The sequence below is a fragment of the Rhinoraja longicauda genome, chromosome 8, assembly GCF_053455715.1.
Source record: "Rhinoraja longicauda isolate Sanriku21f chromosome 8, sRhiLon1.1, whole genome shotgun sequence".
In the NCBI taxonomy this organism is placed as follows: domain Eukaryota; kingdom Metazoa; phylum Chordata; class Chondrichthyes; order Rajiformes; family Arhynchobatidae; genus Rhinoraja; species Rhinoraja longicauda.
In genome coordinates, this window is record NC_135960.1 from 21,729,456 (window position 1) to 21,749,504 (window position 20,049).

The 20,049-nt window shown below is 42.7% G+C and overlaps 1 protein-coding gene across 1 annotated transcript in view; it reads left to right on the forward strand.

Annotated features, from left to right (window-relative positions):
- Positions 1-20,049, forward strand: part of LOC144595763 (von Willebrand factor D and EGF domain-containing protein) — a 178,922-nt gene that overhangs the window by 139,228 nt on the left and 19,645 nt on the right. The window contains exons 20-23 of the mRNA XM_078403383.1: positions 1,127-1,291; positions 12,324-12,845; positions 14,896-14,991; positions 15,118-15,213. Of these exons, the coding sequence (XP_078259509.1) occupies positions 1,127-1,291; positions 12,324-12,845; positions 14,896-14,991; positions 15,118-15,213 (879 nt within the window). The remainder of the gene's footprint in view (positions 1-1,126; positions 1,292-12,323; positions 12,846-14,895; positions 14,992-15,117; positions 15,214-20,049) is intronic.

Below are 20,049 nucleotides of genomic sequence, written 5' to 3' on the forward strand. Positions count from 1 at the left end.
ATGATTGATGGTTAAATCTGTCGTGTCGCACATATACTTAGGTTTGTCAATTTGAACACGAAAGATTGCTGATTGGGGTCATTGGTGGAGCAGGAAATGCAAGGGAATTGAAGTAGATGAGAGAAGGTGACAGTCTTCAGCGTATAAATATCTTATCTAGTTTGATGTTCCCACTTATCGAAGAATAATACCTGCTACATGGGGCAATACTGTCCTCCAGATGCCTTGGTTGACAGATGCTAGTTAATAAATTGTTATGGAAGATTGTGATGTTGGTATGCGAGGAGAATAGGTCTCTTCATCAAAGGTTTTGAGGTCAGTTTATTATCACATGTACCAGTTAAATTTGAGTTACCATACAGCCATACTAAGTGAAGAGGAACAAGACACACAACCACATAAAAGTTAACATAAACATCCACCACAGTGGATTCCACATTCCTCACTGTGATGGAAGGCAATAAAGTTCAAACTTCTTCCTCTTTGTTCTCCCGCGATCGGGGCAGTCAAACCATCCGCAGTCGGGGAGATCAAAGCCCCCGCAGCTGGCGGTCGAAGCCCCCGTCGGGTGATCAAAATTCCTGCGTTGGGTTGGTTGAAACTCTCTCTGCGGCATGGAGATCCCGAATCGGCCTCTTCTAACCAGAGACCGTGGGCTTCACGATGTTAAAGTCTACAGGCCCCGCGGTTGGAGGTTCGATCTCCGGCAAAGTGATCGCAAGCTCCACGATGTTAAAGACCCGCGGACTGCCGCGGCATGGAGCGCCGGGTCGGTCTCCAGGAAAGGCCACCAACTCCATGATGTTAAGCCGCAGTGGGGACGGAGATACGATATGGAAAAAAAAAATCGTATCTCCTTCGAGGTAAGAGATTGAAAAAAGTTTCTCCCCCCCCACATAAAACAAACCAAGGAGAGCTAAAACATACTTTTAACACATACTAAAAATAACAAAAAAGAAGAAAGGAGACATACTTTTGGTGAGGCAGCCATTGCTGCTGTAACTAATAAAAGTGCGGTTCAAAAAAAAACCCTTCATGTTTATATGTTTTATGGCCTGGTTACTGATGCATTTCCACTTAATGATCTGTTCTTAATTCTGAGCCAGCCTTTCTGTTTATTATTTAGGCTTAACCAACAGTCCATGGCGCATAATTACTTGTGCAAATAAACCCTGCTTCCCAGGAGTTCAGTGTTTTGATCGGAAGCCACCGTATGTTGGTTTTGTCTGTGGCCGCTGTCCTGCTGGATTCTTTGGCGCTGGGCGGACGTGCATGAAGATTCCACGGTTTGGTGAGTTGATTATATGTAATCATTGTCAAAAAATCTGGGAATGTTTTGAACAGGTTGGATTTCACGAAGGTGGAATGCTAAAATGTAATTACAGTGCCTCCACAATGTTTGGGACAAAGACCCATCATTTATTTATTTGCCTCTGTACTCCACAATTTGAGATTTGTGATTTAAAAAAAAAATCATTGCATGTGGTTAAAATGCACAATGTCAGATTTTATTAAAGGGTATTTTTATACATTTTGGTTTCACCACGCATAAATTACCGCTATGTTTACACATAGTCCCCCATTTCAGGGCACCACAATGTTTGGGACACATGGCTTCACAGGCGTTTGTAGTTGCTCAATGCCTCCTTAATGCAGGTACAAGAGAGTTCTCAGCACCTCGTCTTTCCTCCAGTCTTTCCATTACCTTTGGAAACTTTTATTGCTGTTTATCAACATGAGGACCAAAGGTGTGCCAATGAAAGTCATAGAAGCCATTATGAGACTGAAAAACAAGAATAAAACTGTTAGAGACATCAGCCAAACCTTAGGATAACCAAAATCAACTGTTTAGAACATCATTAAGAAGAAAGAGAGCACAGGTGAGCTTACTATTCGCAAAGGGACTGGCAGGCTAAGGAAGACCTCCACAGCTGATGACAGAAGAATTCACTATAATAAAGGAAAACCCCCAAACACCTGTCTGACAGATCAGAAACACTCTTCAGGGGTCAGGTGTGGATTTGTCAATAACCACTGTCCGCAGAAGACTTCATGAACAGAAATACAGAGCAAGGACGCCCGTTGGCTGAGCAGAAAAGTAAGTGCTAATTACAGTTGAACAGGCAGTTTAAAAAGAGCGCCAAAAGGAAGCTAGTAGTCAATTTGAAAAGTCCGGGAGCAGAGCAAGGACGCCCGTTGGCTGAGCAGAAAAGTAAGTGCTAATTACAGTTAAACAGGCAGTTTAAAAAGAGCGCCAAAAGGAAGCTAGTAGTCAATTTGAAAAGTCCGGGAGTAGAGCAAGGACGCCCGTTGGCTGAGCAGAAAAGTAAGTGCTAGTTTAAGTGAGAAGTCAGGTAAATTGGACAATCAGGCAATTTAATTGGTGATATAAACAATACTTGCAAAAGGGTGCAGCCCTATTCGGGTGCAGCCCAGTGAGAAAAGTGCGAGTCTTTGGCTGCGAGCCTTCGGCGAGGAGGCTGAGGTGAGGAGGATACAATTGTTTTAAGCCAGAGCTGGTTATAGGCACAAGGTGATGGCGGAAAAGTTGGTGCAGTGTGTTTCCTGCAGGATGTGGGAAGACAGGGACGTCGCTGAAGCTTCTGGGAGCTACACCTGCAAGAACTGTGTCCAGGTGCAGCTCCTGAAGGGACGTGTGGTGGCGTTGGAGAGGCAGTTGGATGACCTCAGGGCCATCCGGGAATGCGAGAGTTTCCTCGACAGGACCTATTGTGAGGCTGTCACGCCCAGGGTCCAGGTCGAGCGAAGGTGGGAGACTGTTTCAGGGGGGAGTGGACGTTGACTACAGGAGACCCCAGTGGCTGTGCCTATTGCAAATAGGTATACCCTCTTGGGAACTGTCGGGGCTGAAGACGTTTCCAGTCCGTGTGGCGGACCTGTTGGCAAGGATACTCGACAGGGGAGAGACCGAAGTCTGGAAGAGCCGTAGTGGTCGGTGACTCCATAGTCCGAGGGACGGACAGAAGATTCTGTGGCAGCAGGAGGGACTTGAGGATGGTCTGTTGCCTCCCTGGTGCCAGGGTTCAACACATCACAGACCGGCTTCAGAAAATCCTAGTGAGGGAGGGCGATCAACCTGAAGTCGTTGTGCACGTGGGCACGAATGACGTCGGGCGGAAGAGGAAGGAGGTGCTAAAGCGGGAGTTTAGAGAGTTGGGAAAAACACTGAGAAGTAGGACGTCAAAGGTGGTTATCTCTGGACTGCTACCGGTACCTCGTGCTGGTGAGGCCAGGAACAGAGAGATAGAGGGTATGAATTTATGGCTGAGGGACTGGTGCAGAGAGCAGGGATTTAGATTTCTGGACCACTGGGATCTCTTCTGGGCTAGGGGTGACTTGTACAAAAGGGACGGGTTGCATCTTAACAGCAGGGGGACAAACATTCTGGCAGGCAGATTTGCTAGTGTGACACCTGTGGCTTTAAACTAAGTAGTGGGGGGGAGGGGTTAACAAATTGTGAATATGAAGATGAGGTAAAAGGGAATACAGGAGATATTGCAAAAGACTCTCGGAAGAATGGGAACAGAAGTTCTAGAGGGGAAAAGAAATTAAGGGCAGGGCCAATTGTGAACGATGTGAGAGGGGAGGTAAATACAGAAGTTAAAGTGTTGTACTTAAATGCGCGTAGTATAAAAAATAAAATGGACGAGCTTGAGGCTCAGTTAGTCATGGGCAAGTATGATGCTGTAGGGATCACTGAGACATGGCTACAAGAGGACCAGGGCTGGGAACTGAATATTCAGGGGTACACAACGTATAGAAAAGACAGACAGGTGGGCAGAGGGGGTGGGGTTGCTCTGATGGTAAGGAATGATATTCATTCCCTTGCAAGGGGTGACATAGAATCAGGAGATGTTGAATCAGTATGGATAGAAATGAGAAATTGTAAGGGTAAAAAGACCCTAATGGGAGTTATCTATAGGCCCCCAAACAGTAGCCTCGACATAGGGTGCAAGTTGAATCAGGAGATAAAATTGGCGTGTCAAAAATGTAATGCTACGGTGGTTATGGGAGATTTCAACATGCAGGTAGACTGGGAAAATCAGGTTGGAAATGGACCCCAGGAAAGAGAGTTTGTAGAGTGCCTTCGAGATGGATTCTTAGAACAGCTTGTACTGGAGCCTACCAGGGAGAAGGCAATTCTGGATTTAGTGTTGTGTAATGATCCTGATCTGATAAGGGGACTAGAGGTAAAAGAGCCATTAGGAGGCAGTGATCACAACATGATAAGTTTTACTCTGCAAATGGAAAGGCAGAAGGGAAAATCGGAAGTGTCGGTATTACAGTATAGCAAAGGGGATTACAGAGGCATGAGGCAGGAGCTGGCCAAAATTGACTGGAAGGAGGCCCTAGCAGGGAAGACGGTAGAACAGCAATGGCAGGTATTCCTGGGAATAATGCAGAGGTTGCAGGATCAATTTTTTCCAAAGAGGTAGAAAGACTCTAAGGGGAGTAAGAGACACCTGTGGCTGACAAGGGAAGTCAGGGACAGCATAAAAATTAAGGAGAGGAAGTATAACATAGCAAAGAAGAGTGGGAAGACAGAGGATTGGGACTCTTTTAAAGAGCAACAAAAGTTAACTAAAAAGGCAATACGGGGAGAAAAGATGAGGTACGAGGGTAAACTAGCCAATAATATAAAGGAGGATAGCAAAAGTTTTTTTAGGTACGTGAAGAGGAAAAAAATAGTCAAGGCAAATGTGGGTCCCTTGAAGACAGAAGCAGGGGAATTTATTATGGGGAACAAAGAAATGGCAGACGAGTTAAACCGTTACTTTGGATCTGTCTTCACTGAGGAAGATACACACAATCTCCCAAATGTTCTAGGGGCCGGAAAACCTAGGGTGATGGAGGAACTGAAGGAAATCCACATTAGGCAGGAAATGGTTTTGGGTAGACTGATGGGACTGAAGGCTGATAAATCCCCAGGGCCTGATGGTCTGCATCCCAGAGTACTTAAGGAGGTGGCTCTAGAAATAGTGGAAGCATTGGAGATCATTTTTCAATGTTCTATAGATTCAGGATCAGTTCCTGTGGATTGGAGGATAGCAAATGTTATCCCACTTTTTAAGAAAGGAGGGAGAGAGAAAACGGGTAATTATAGACCAGTTAGTCTGACATCAGTGGTGGAGAAGATGCTGGAGTCAATTATAAAAGACGAAATTGCTGAGCATTTGAATAGCAGTAACGGGATCATTCCGAGTCAGCATGGATTTACGAAGGGGAAATCATGCTTGACAAATCTACTGGAATTTTTTTAGGATGTAACTAGGAAAATTGACAAGGGAGAGTCAGTGGATGTGGTGTACCTCGACTTTCAGAAAGCCTTCGACAAGGTCCCACATAGGAGATTAGTGGGCAAAATTAGGGCACATGGTATTGGGGGTATGGTACTGACATGGATAGAAAATTGGTTGACAGACAGAAAGCAAAGAGTGGGGATAAATGGGTCCCTTTCGGAATGGCAGGCAGTGACCAGTGGGGTACCGCAAGGTTCGGTGCTGGGACCCCAGCTATTTACGATATACATTAATGACTTAGACGAAGGGATTAAAAGTACCATTAGCAAATTTGCAGATGATACTAAGTTGGGGGGTAGTGTGAATTGTGAGGAAGATGCAATAAGGCTGCAGGGTGACTTGGACAGGTTGTGTGAGTGGGCGGATACATGGCAGATGCAGTTTAATGTAGATAAGTGTGAGGTTATTCACTTTGGAAGTAAGAATAGAAAGGCAGATTATTATCTGAATGGTGTCAAGTTAGGAGGAGGGGGAGTTCAACGAGATCTGGGTGTCCTAGTGCATCAGTCAATGAAAGGAAGCATGCAGGTACAGCAGGCAGTGAAGAAAGCCAATGGAATGTTGGCCTTCGTAACAAGAGGAGTTGAGTATAGGAGCAAAGAGGTCCTTCTACAGTTGTACCGGGCCCTGGTGAGACCGCACCTGGAGTACTGTGTGCAGTTTTGGTCTCCAAATTTGAGGAAGGATATTCTTGCTATGGAGGGCGTGCAGCGTAGGTTCACTAGGTTAATTCCCAGAATGGCGGGACTGTCGTATGTTGAAAGGCTGGAGCGATTGGGCTTGTATACACTGGAATTTAGAAGGATGAGGGGGGATCTTATTGAAACATATAAGATAATTAGGGGATTGGACACATTAGAGGCAGATAACATGTTCCCAATGTTGGGGGAGTCCAGAACAAGGGGCCACAGTTTAAGAATAAGGGGTAGGCCATTTAGAACGGAGATGAGGAAGAACTTTTTCAGTCAGAGGGTGGTGAAGGTGTGGAATTCTCTGCCTCAGAAGGCAGTGGAGGCCAGTTCGTTGGATGCTTTCAAGAGAGAGCTGGATAGAGCTCTTAAGGATAGCGGAGTGAGGGGTTATGGGGAGAAGGCAGGAACGGGGTACTGATTGAGAGTGATCAGCCATGATCGCATTGAATGGCGGTGCTGGCTCGAAGGGCTGAATGGCCTACTCCTGCACCTATTGTCTATTGTCTATTGTCTACATTGCAAGATGCAAACCACTGGTTAGCCGCATAAATAGGATGGCCGGGTTACAGTTTGCCAAGAAGTACTTAAAAGAGCAACCACAGTTCTGGAAAAAGGTCTTGTGGACAGATGAGACGAAGATTGCTTCGTGTGATGGCAAAAGCAAAGTATGAACGAGAGAAGGAACTGCCCAAGATCCAAAGCATACTACCTCATCTGTGAAACACAGTGGTGGGGGTGTTATGGCCTGGGCATGTATGACTGCTGAAGGTACTGGCCCACTTATCTTCATTGATCATCAAATGCTGATGGTAGTTACATAATTAATTCTGAAGTGAAAAGACACATCCTATCTGCTCAAGTTCAAACAAATGCCTCAAAACTCATTGGCCGGCGGTTCATTATATACAGCAAGACAATGATCCCAAACATACTGCTAAAGCACCAAAGGAATTTTTCAAAGCTAAAAAATGGTAAATTCTTGAGTGGCCAAGTCAATCACCCGATCTGAACCCAATTGACCATGCCTTTTATATGCTGAAGAGAAAACTGAAGGGGACACGCCCCCAAAACCAACATAAGCTAAAGATGGCTGCAATACAGGCCTGGCAGAGCATCACCAGAGAAGCCACCCAGCAACTGGTGATGTCCATGAATCGCAGACTTCAAACAGTCACTGCATGCAAAGGATATGCAACAAAATACTAAACATGACTACTTTCATTTACATGATATTGCTGTGTCCCAAACATTATGGCGCCCTGACATGGGGGGGGGGGGGGGGGCTATGTATAAACACTGCTGTAATTTCTACATGGTGAAACCAAAATGTGTAAAAATGGCCTTTATTAAAATCTGACAATGTGCACTTTAACCACATGTGACTTTTATATTACAAATCTCAAATTGTGGAGTACAGAGGCAACTAAATAAATAGAAAACATAGAAAATAGGTGCAGGAGGCCACTTGGTCCTTCGAGGCAGCACCGCCATTGTTTATGATCATGGCTGATCATTCACAGTCAGTAACCCGTGCCTGCCTTTTCCCCACATCCCTTGGTTCCGCTAGCCCCTAGAGCTCTATCTAATTATCTAGCTCTATCTTTATCCCAAACATTATGGAGAGCACTGTAAATATCAAGGTGTCAAATTTTTCTGGGTTAAATGTCAAATGTATGTCAGGATTTTACTTGATCCAACACCTAAACCCAAAACTAATTTATATCTTACTACTTACTCCCTGTTGATCTTGGAAATAATGTGGGGTATTTTGTGGTTATTTTTAACTGGCATTGTTCACTGAGATTAGATGGCAGTTTGTTTTCCTGCAACAGTCTGTATGAAAGCCTTCCTGAATTTGTGATGTGTGGCTGTAGTGTTGAAAAGAGTTATCTACCACCACCTATCAAGGAAAGCTGGGGACTGTCATTAAATGTCCATCATATCAGTGACATACACATCCTGAAAATAAGCTTAGAAGAGTTAACGTTAGTGTACTTTAACTGATTACATAGAAATGCATGCAGAAGGTGAACAAGCCCAGATTCGTAAAACCGTTATGCAGTTTAGGCATTTAGTAATGATGCTGCTTTACTACGGCTCAGGATCTTTGAATTAAAATAGCATTGTCACAAGTATGAACCTGAAAGTGTAAACCCATTAAACCTCTTACAGGATAAATTATCATATCATATCATCATATATATACAGCCGGAAACAGGCCTTTTCGGCCCTCCAAGTCCGTGCCGCCCAGTGATCCCCGCACATTAACACTATCCTACACCCACTAGGGACAATTTTCACATTTACCCAGCCAATTAACCTACATATACCTGTACGTCTTTGGAGTGTGGGAGGAAACCGAAGATCTCGGAGAAAACCCACGCAGGTCACGGGGAGAACGTACAAACTCCTTACAGTGCAGCACCCGTAGTCAGGATCGAACCTGAGTCTCCGGCGCTGCATTCGCTGTAAAGCAGCAACTCATGTTTGTTTCCCATCTGTGTTTTGATTTTACTTGCTGTGGTTGCCGTGATTCACTTGGTGTGCTTTGTGTTCATCTGTTTGTATGCCGCTTGTTCTTTTTTATTATTGACGAATATTTATTGTACACACAATGATCCACTTTCACTATCTTCATATTAGTTTTAAAATATATAATCATGAAAAAGGCTGATAGTGGTTCTGAGTATAGAAGTTGGGAGGTCATATTGCAATTGGTGAGGCCACATTTAGAGTATTGTGTTCAGTTCTGGGCACCATGTTATAGGAAAGATGTTGTCAAGCTGGAAAGGGGACAGAGAAGATTTACGAGAGGGTGTGAGTTATAGGGGAAGGTTGAGTAGGCTGTGACTATATTCCTTAGGGCACAGGAGGATGAGGGGTGAATTTATAGAGTATAAAATCTTGAGAGGAATATTTTGGGTAGATGCACAGTCTCTTGCCTAGAGTAGGTGCATTGAGGACCAGAAGACAGTTTTAAGGTTAAGGGGAAAAGATTTAATATGAATCTGAGGGGTAACTTTTTCCATACACAGGGTGGTGGGTGAATGGAACAAGCTGCCAGAGGAGGTAGTTGAGACTGGGACGATCCCAATGTTTAAGAAACAGTTAGACAGTTACATGGATAGGACAGGTTTGGAGGGATATGGACCAAACGCGGGCAGGTGGGACTAGTGTAGCTGGGACATGTTTGCTGGTGTAAGCAAGTTGGGCCAAAGGGCCTGTTTCCACGCTGTATCATTATGACTATGGTTTTATAGATTATTCTAACAAGTTCTCTCCAACTAAATCAACATATTGGTGAAATGTAGAAACAAGGAACTACAGATGCTGGTTTACAAAAGAGGACAAAGTGTTGGAATAGCTCAGCTGATCAGGCAGCATCTCAGGAGAACATGGGTGACGTTTTGAGTTGGGACCCTTCTGGTCCAGATAAACTGATCGTGAGAGTGGGGTGCAAAAGCTTACTTTTCCCACCCCCTACCATCAGACTGAAGAAGGGTCCCGGCCCAAAACGTCACCTTTACATGGTTTCCTGAGACGCTGCCTGACACAGTGAGCTCCTCCAGCACTCTGTGTCTTCTATTCAGGTGAAATTACTGTTGAGGCAGAAAATAGAATGTTGTTAAATAATTGCTCAAATATTCTGTTTGAATTTCCGAATTAAAGATTTCAGCTGCCTATTCAAATCCTTGGATAAATGCTACTCTTTTAATTGGAATTCCAGCAGTACTCAGTTTTCTGGACCTGCTCCTCTACCCTGCTATTTCCCCGATTTGTGCTTATCCTCCATGCCTGGAACCCACCAAAATTCCCATCTCCCAGAAACTGCCAACAACTGTGAAAAGAAAATGTAGGCTCAAAGTAACCCCTGTCCTTTTGTTACCTGCACCCCAGGCATTCACCATTACCAGAGGCACTAAGGCTATCTTCCACGGGGTGACTTTGCAGTGTTTGTTCAGAAGGAGCCCTTAACTAACTGGATTTTGGTTTTGATTGTTGGAGATTTTTCATCATTCCTTGCATCCAACTGACTAACATTGATGATATTTCAAACATTTAAAAATGTCTGAAGTGGCTGCTCAAAGACTGTGTATACATTTTCAAAGAAACTAACAATCTTTGACAAAGTAAACGTAGCACAAAATGACCTTACATACACTGCAGATCTTTCTCATGAAAACACTGGGGATTATGTTTTTAAATGAAAAATTGAAGAAATGCTTGTTTGATGACATTCTAATGAAATTGTAAAAGGTACAGCTGAGATTGTAATTTGCAAACTGTTGTAATTAATAATTTGGAGCCAACCGCAACACACTTAAAATGATCCTTTAATGTGTTTCTATGAGCTGAATAAGTTGATTTGCATGTCCTAGTAACCTCTATTGCAGAGAAACACCAAGCTCCTGGGAGGGGACTGCAGCCAAATACATGATGAAAGTGGCAACAAGCATACTTGTCTGTCAGTCTAAGTGAATGGGGTTAATTTGAGACAAGATAAAATATGATATTACGTTGAAATATGTACAAAAACTTTAATGTACTGGTCCATGTCAGATATGTTCAAAAGGTGCTAATGATACCAAAGTTTATTCATAGGCAGAGTAATGCAAACTATGAGGAAAGGGCATGATGAAAAAACAAAATGTATTACAGCATATAAATGCTGAACAAATTACTTTGATCCTGTTCTCCATACTTTAATGCTCAAAGGCAAAGGTCTACAAAGCATAAGAATCCAGTGTGGAGTAGACACTGCATAATATGAAAGAAATCAATACACATGAAAGAACAAGGATTGATTAATGGGCATATTGAATGACATTTTTTCCTTGGTCAGAGTAGAAATGCTGGTGTGATTGCCATAGAATCAATCATGCCTAGTTTCTGCATTAGTGTAGGAAATAGAAAAAGATTTTATGAACCTAATTGATATATACTATCATACACTGCTTTTCTGCAGAAGTGATACTGTTTTTATTGGTAGAAATTGCTAAAGTATTTATCTGTTTTCCCCTCTGCTCTTGAAGTAATTTATGTTTTTGGTTTGTTGTTTATCATGAGTCCAGACATATTCCCAACAATGATTCCAATTCACAAACTGACACAGTTAATATTCACTCTGTGATTTATTTAAGGGGGAGGTTTCAGTCATCACTGGCATCCTGGAGTTTAGAAAGCTAGGCGGCATTGACAAGTGTGAACCATATCAATCTTGTATTCTGTTATTACTTCAACAATCTTTTGTATAACCAGAGAGGTTCTGGTCAGGAAAGGGATTCAGGGGTATTGGAAATACACTGGAAATATTGTGGGTATAAAGGCCACTGGGACAGAGGTCTTCTCCATTTAGTGTTGTTTATAATTGCATTATTTCACAGTGTTTACAAGCACATACAAGGATAGATATTTCTACTTTTAAGAAATACATATTGGGAACTTGTGCATCTGCAGCCTGTGCATCTGCATCTGCATACAATATGCCTGTAGAAAACCAGGTGATGTATGCAGTGTATTCAAGACTCAAGAGTGTTTAATTGTCATATGCACCAGGGAAGGAACAATGAGATTCTTACTTGTTGCAACTTTACATGCATATTAACATCATAACACAACAATAAATATTTATTAAATAATGCAATGCATTATCTTTTGTACTCGGTTCGTGGATCCTTGGCTTTCCCTTGCAAAGGTCAATAATCAGCTCCTTGGTCATGCTAACATGAAGAACTGTGTAACATTATCCAGCTGTGAAATTCCCGTAAAAATGCACAGGCAAAGAATCCATCTGCGACCTCGTTCAATAAATGTGTTTATCTGGTTATAATGTCGTAATACTGTCTTCATATGTTAACAACAAGCCAATAGTTGAAATAGCTCTGTCCAAAGAGAACCCTGCAAATATTAGACAGATGGCAATGTAAATGTGCATGCAATGGATGAAGGCATAAAGTTAAGGAAGGTACGAAGAATGATATTCCAAATAATGGCATAGGTAAGCAGAAAGATTGAAGTACACTGGTGGGTCTAACAAATTCTTCTGTTCTCCGATGATCAGGGGTTTGATACAGTACAATACAGTATTTTCAGCATTGAATGTCAATTTTAATAACAGTTCTTTACAAATGAGTAAGCTTACATCTAAACATGGTGTTGATGGGCCAGTAACTGTCAATGCTTAACATAAAACCTCTACTGTGAAGGCAAGCTAATTTCTTGCATTATCAAAAGATAAAATATTAACTCAGAAGACATGCATAAAGCTACAAAACACTTATGACCTTTTTTTCTCTCTCTGTTCCTCTAGTCACCCCACACGTTGCATCCAAATTTCAGCAACATTGGGCCCCCACCACAAGACCAAGCAACCTGCCAGCTGGTAGCCAGAAAACTACTCTTGGACATGTTCCTGTGCCTGGCGGACCCACAATGGAGAAAGTAGTTACAATAGCCAAAGCGCCTCCAGTTCTCAAGACAGATAGACCATATGCTGCTTTGAGCTTATCTCCTTCCATTACCTCCATCTCGTTTGGCACTGGCACTACTGCCATGAGTTCTCGAACTACATCACAGCTGGCTGTCCATCCGAAAGCTCCACAAAAAACCACCACTTTCTGGCGACCTGTCACCTCGGCACTGCGGGCTGTAACAGCATCTCAAGCTTTTTCCATTACTCACATTGGTAACGAGTTGATTCCTACTGAAACAAAGGTCACCTGTGCTGACATGCCTTGCTTTAATGGAGTCCCATGTGAGCCTACACAGTTTGGAAGCTTTAAATGTGGACAGTGCCCTTTTGGATACACTGGTGATGGAGTAACATGTAAAGGTAAACACATTCCGTGCAATGGATGCAGAAAGAATTTGGGTCACAGTTGTGATGAAAATATAACTTGTTAAACTAATTTCATAGAGTAATAGCCAAACTTAATATTAGAAATTCATCCTTTGCCTGCTGGTTATAATAACATAATGGTTAAACTACCATTCCAGTAACAGCATTTGAGACCATTGATCCACCAATTGAATTTGAATCTCACCTTAGCAACTGGAGAATATAAATTAATGTCATTTAATAATAAAAAAATAATAATCTTGTCTCAGTGTTGGAAACTATGAAACTATTAGATTGTCATAAAAAAACATGTATTTCAATAATGTGCCCCACAGTTCAGCAGATATAATAGTGGTGTTTAATGCAGATGTTCGGCACAGACATTGTGGGTCGAAGGACTTATTCCTGTACTATAATCATTCACCCTACCCGTCTGGACTATATGTGCACCCAGACCTTGAGTTCCTACCTTAATGTTAGGCCAAGAGGCTACAAATACAAAATGCTGGATTTGTCAATGTCATTCACAACCAGTGAAGAAAAGGGGAACTATGACAGTGACTGTTCCTTCCTTTCTTTGATTTCATTGACTGGAGATCAGGAGGCAGACAATGTCTAATGCATCTTTAAAACTACTGCCAGAAGATAAATTTCTAAGCCTTCCACAGATGTGATGATCTTTCTAACCTTATTTCAGGGATCACCTTCAGTTATATGCCTCTATTCGATTAACCTGCTCCACTCTGCTTGTTCCAGTTACTCAGCCATATCACTGGTGGTTCCTCCTGCAATTGTGGTTATTTTCCTCATTTAACAGCAGTACCTTGCATTGTAAACTGTGCTCAGAACTTTCAAACACCCTTCAGTGATCTTCTCAACAACCATGCTTTTTGGCCTACTCGCCTTCATTCATCCCTCCATTTTAAGAATATAAGAACATAACCGTATTGGAGCGAGTACGCCATTAGGTCTTAAACCTGCTCTGGCATTCAATATTGCCATGACTGATCTGCTCTGAGCCTCCTATCCTCTTCTGTGCCAGTTCCACATATCCTTCAATTCTCCAATTTTCAAAAATTGATCTACTTTATAAATACTCCCAGTGATCTACCTGCACAAGCTACTGTGGTAGTGGGAATTCCAGAGATTTGCCACACTCTACGAGAGGTTCTTGCACCTCCCTTTAAATGGCCAACCCTTATTGTAATTATGCCCCTTGTTTAAGATTTTCTCTCTTGTGGAATCTACCCTGAAGGAAGTTATACGTTTCTAAAAGTGCAGGAAAAAACTGCGGAAGCTGGTTTAAAATCGAAGATAGACACAAAATGCTGGAGTAACTCAGCAGGTTAGGCAGCAACTCAGGAGAGAACAAATGAGTGACCCATTCCTTCTCTCATGAGATGCTGCCTGACCCGCTGAGTTACTCCAGCATTTTGTGTCTGCCATATGTTTCTATAAGATTCTTATAAAGTCCAAAAAATATAGATCCAATTTCTCCTGTCACTGTTTATAGGATAACCCTCTCTTCCCAGGAATTAGCCTAGGAGATCACTTTTAGACTGTCTCCAATGGCTGTAAATATCCTTTCTTTGAAATAGGAGACCAAAATTGTGTGTGGTATTTCAGATGTGGCCTAACATGTACCATGTACAATTGTTATTATACATCCCTACTTCTAAACTCCTGCCTACTTTCATTAAAGGCTAATGTGCCATGTGTCTTCATTATCACTTGCTAACTTTCCGTGATTCATGCACAAGAACACTTAGTTCCCTCTACTTCACTCACAGAGCATAGAATGAGTACAGCACAAGAACAGATCCTTCAGCCCACGATGTTTGTGTCTGGCATTATGCCACTTAAAACTACATATCCACCTGCACATTATCTATATCTCTTATCTCTTTCCTGATTTTATGTCCTTCTAAATGTTGATTTTGTCATACTTACTGAATGCCAACAACTAGTCGTAAATACTGAGGCACACGTTGTAGAGTAGTAACCATGTTTGATATCAAAAACCAACAACTGCAATATTTCTTAGCGATATGCAGGTATCCCTGTGGAAAGAATATGGAATGTGCAGCTCCCAACACATGTCGTTGTCAGCCTGGCTACACTGGGTATAACTGTCATATAGGTAGGTAATCTACTAAACCTACTAAAATTTTCCATATTTGAATTGGATCATTTTGCTTTTATTATCCATAGCTGATTGAACACACAATATTTTAATGTTGCTTCTGTCGGCTGTTCCTTTTTTAAGCAATCTGTCGACCTGACTGCAAAAACAGAGGAAAGTGTATTAAACCAGATAAGTGCGAGTGCCCCCCAGGATACAATGGCCTGACCTGTGAAGACGGTAGGAAAAGTTGTCTCATCTCCCCATTCATCCACAATAAAGGATTGTGTAACTCTCTGCTGTGCATCCATCACACCTTTGCCATTTTTCTGCTACAGTAAATTGGTTGTTAACTCACAAAACTTCATGCGTGGATAAAATGATCATTAAAAGGCAGTAAGAGATTTCTCTTTTAAGGCAGATGAGCCAAGTCTTTTTCTATCATAATCATATCTTTGGAACTATTTCCTAGAGGTCAGTGGAATCTGAAATATTTTCACAGTAGATGTAAATAATTACAATCAGGCCAGGTGCGATCTTACTAAATGGCAAGGTAGAGTTAAATGGCCTCCTCTTTCTCTAAATTTAGCTGTTTGGGTGTATGTACACGTTTTAAGTTTGTCTACTGCAGTTTCTTCATGTTGTTAATAGCAGTTGAAGTAGGGAAACATTAACTCTTTTCCAATCATCCATCACTTCTCCCCATCACAAGGTGGAGGAGGGTGCAGATAAACTGGAACAACAGGTTTGTCCTGGGTCTGGCACTAAACATCCAATAGATGGCACCTTTAAATCTGCAGTTCACATCCAAGTAATACTATCCTATTGTGACTGCAATTTTATTATATAGTTTAGTTTATTGTCATGAGTACCGAGATACAATGAAAAGCATTTGTTGTGTGCTAACCAGTCAGCGGAAATACCATACATGGTTACAATCGAACTGTTCACAGTGTACAGATACTTGATAAAGGGAATCATTTTCACTCCAGATCTGTAAAGGAAACTAACTCATCTACTTCCCATCAAATAGGGGTGTCAAACTACCGGCCAACGGGCCGGATGCGGCCCATGAAGGGGTCCAATCCGGCCCGCGGGATGATTTGTCACCTCCCCACTCCCCAGCTCTCAGGGGTGAGTGGAAGCTACGCCCATATCCAGCCATTCGGTGACGCGGGCGGGAAGGGGCCAGTGCTGGGGAAGGTGGGGAGTCTCAGCATTGCTGTGGACACCGGGATGTGCCTGGGCTGCCGCCACAGAAACCGCCACCATGTACCTGAGACCCAGGTGAGTGCGTGGATAGAGGCTGGTGGAAATCGCCGCACTGTGAATGGGGCCGCAGCCAGCAATCCAAAATCTGAGCTGCTCTCCAGGCTGGGGGCTCTGGGTTTGGGTTAAGGTTAGGTGGGATGTGAAGACGTGCTGGTAGTTATGCGGGAATAGGGAAGAGAAGGGAGAAGGTGGTGGTAAAGGAGGGGGAGGGGGAGCAGATGAGGGAAGGGAGGGTTTTTAGGGATGAGGGAAGGAAGGGGATTTAGGGACGAGGTAAGGAAAAAGAGAGGATGAAGTAAGAGAGGGGAGTGGGGAGTAGTTGGAAGGAAGGAAGTGGGGATAAGAGAAAGGATAGGCTGAGGAAAGGGAGAGGGCAGGTAAGGGAGACCGTGAGGGTAGAGAAGGACATGAGAGGTGAGGGGAGAGGATATAAGGGGAAGGAAGACAGTCATAAGGCGAAGGATGGGGAGCAGGGCCTTCGGGTGAGATGATGGACAGACCATCTTCCACCATGCCAGGTAGCTGCTGTTTGGCTGTTCACCACCCAGCCAGCCCATTGTGGGCAAAACATAAACATTGTAGGAAGATTATCAGTAACATTCAGATGCTAAAGACAATAAGAGATATCACATTTGAGGCAGATGAGGCAAATCTCTTTTTCTGCCAGAACCATGTTCTGTAGGGCAGAAAATGCCAAAATGTCTTGCTTAGAGCTCCCTTCTACTACCATCTCCACACTCCCTTCCTGGCCAAATCTGTAATCTAACAGCAACAAGTTTCGTTTAGTTTATTGTCACATGTACCGACAATAAAAAGCTTTTGTTGCGCGCTATCCAGTCAGCAGAAAGACAGTATATCGAGCTATTTACAGTGTATAGATTCATGATAAGGGAATAATGTTTAGTGCAAGGTAAAGCCAACAAATTTAACAATATTGAGTTCCAGTCTCCTGGAATTCAATTGCACTCTCATCAATTTGTATCTGGGCATGTGTTTTTTTTTGTTGGGCTCAGCTGACATGTTAATCAAATTTAGGAGCTAATATTTTTCCAGGTCAAACTTGGTCCAGGCTGACTGCTCTCCATTCCCTCGGGTCCCCCTACGCACATTCCCCGGTAAAATTGCTCCTGGTTAGTCAATGCACAGCCCCTCCACCCCCGTGACCTCTGTTGACACCAGTAATGAGAATCAAATTTGTTCAATCACAAGTAATTTTGAATGCTCAGCTTCATCCTGGGATATCCGTAATTGATGAAACTGTGAAATTATTTGCTTTGAACATTGCACATCCTCAGAATAAGGCTCTATTATCAATTAAAAATGCAATTACATTGCATCCGTAACAATGATTGTTAATGTTCATGCCACAATAATGATTGGAAGTTGTTAACCCTGCAATGGAGACTAATATTTTTCTATTAAATGGCTCATAAAATGTTGCTGTGGAGGGAGGGATAACTTCCTGTTAATGGACTTTTCCCCCATATCCAGTATGTGATTACATTAATTAACAATATCTGTGTAAAAAATTTACCAACATTTTCAAGATATTATTCAAGCAAATATCATATTTTTTTCTCAGCTTTTGCTAGCTGTAGTCACTACAATTTTTAATGGGAAGAAGCAGTGTTAAAAAATTGATGACAAGAAATGTTCTGTACTCTCTTAACCACTCTATTGAGTCAACTGTAATTTTACTTACTTAGGTATAGTTCCAATGTGTCAACCTAACCAGAGACATTTGCTAGGAGCAATTGTTCATACAAATTGGACAAATTGAGATGGTAATGGTCATATGATCATTGTCTGTCACTTCCACCTTACAAACCAGCAGTTTATTTTGCAGGAAATTGATGAAACAGTCTAACATACCATGTCAAGCAACAATTGATGAGAATTCATGAAGGCAACTTGCAAATCTTCCCAAAGGCAATGTTTCCTTTTTGCCTTTACTGCTTGGGTAATGGGATAAATTTCAGGCAGCCTCTGCACACATATATGATCAGTTTCGCCAGAAACCATTCAGGCAATGAAAGCAAATAAGTGAAAGTGGAAAATGGAGACACAAAAGACTGCAGATGTTGGAATCTGGATCAGTAAGCAATCTGCTGGAGGAACTCAGTGGGTTGAGCAGCACCTGTGGGGCAAAAGGAGTAGACGGAAATGAGATACAGTAGCTGTTTATACCTTCACCATCGCCTGGCTCCCTCTGCCTCTTTTTTTTCTTTTTTCTTTAGCTTCATTTGTCTGACTCCATGTGTCCTCACCTGTCTCTGTCTCCCAATTGTACTACACCCCATGCCTCCTCCCTTCCCATGCCTCCTCCCTTCCCATGCCTCCTCCCTTCCCATGCCTCCCCTACCTGGTTCCATGTCCATCAATCTTCACCTCTCCTGGATCCCCAATTACTCCTGCCCCCTGACTCACTCCTCTCCCTCTCCTTTTTATACTGGCTACCTTCCCACTTTTTTTCTAAGTCCCGATGCAGGGATTTGACCTGAAACACCAACCATTCCAATTGCCGCACAGATGCGGCTTGACATGTTGGGTTCCTCTAGCAAATTGTTTGTAAAGACATAAAATGGTAGAAGCACTCATTAATCAGGCAGCATCAGTGGAAAGTCCTAACCATTCATGGCAGCATCCTGTCCTTTGAGAGACTCCATTGTTTTCAGTCTCCCTCTCAGATTTGCTGTGTTTGGGTTTTCAATGTAATCGAGTCTCCACACAAAGTTATTGTGTCACCACAATACCACAGTGGTAAGGGAGAAGGCGGGGGGGGGGGGGGGGGGTGGAGAAGGGGGAGGGGGATAGTGGAGCTGGATGGCACCATGACGCAGTGGTAGAGTTGCTGCCTTTGGTGCTCACAGCACCAGAGACCCAGGTTCGATCCTGGCCATGGGTGCTTGTCTGTACGGAGTTTGCATATCCTCCCTATCACCTGCATGCGTTTTCTCCAAGTACTTTGGTTTCCTTCCACGCTCCAAAGATGTACAGGTTTGTATTGGCTTGGTATAAATGTAAAAATTGGCCCTAGTGTAAGATAGTGTAATGTGCGGGGATTACTGGTCGGTGTGGATTCGGTGGGCCAAAGGGCCTATTTCTGCGCTGTAACTCTAAAAACAATATTCGGCCTTCACCCTAACAAAACTCTTACATTCTCTGGCGATCTGCACTTACCTGACCAGCTAACTGGACCACAGTACGCATTCAACTGAGGCCCTGCCCCCTAATGCTCTTCCAGCCATTCACAGGAAGTAGGTCTGAGAGTCAACCTCACTTCCTGTCAGCATTTATGTGAGTCTTAAATGTTCCTTCTACTTGGGGAAACATATAAAGTCAATAAATTTACTACAAATAATTTAATAAAAATTATTGAATTTAATAAGAAATAAAATTAATTACAGCATATCAAAACAATGATGAGAGGGCATATGTTTAAGGTGAGAAGGGAAAATGTGGAGGAGATTGGATTTTCACACAGACTGGTAATTATCTGAAATGAGTTACCAAAAGGAGGCAGAGTGACAATTAGTTACAATGTTTAAAAGACATTTGACACACATAAAGAGAAATACCAGTTGCAATATAGCTGCAATAGAGGGCCAAAAAACAAAGATTTCTAACTCTGTATAAGGACAAATCCCAGTAAAGGAGACCCCAGAAAGTATTGGTAAAGAGGTTATGAGAATATTCTTCAAGTTGTTATACTTTACTTTGGAGATATAGTGTGGAAACAGGCCCTTCAGTCCACCGAGTCTGCTCCAGCTCACCCGTACACTAGTTCTATCCTACACACACTAG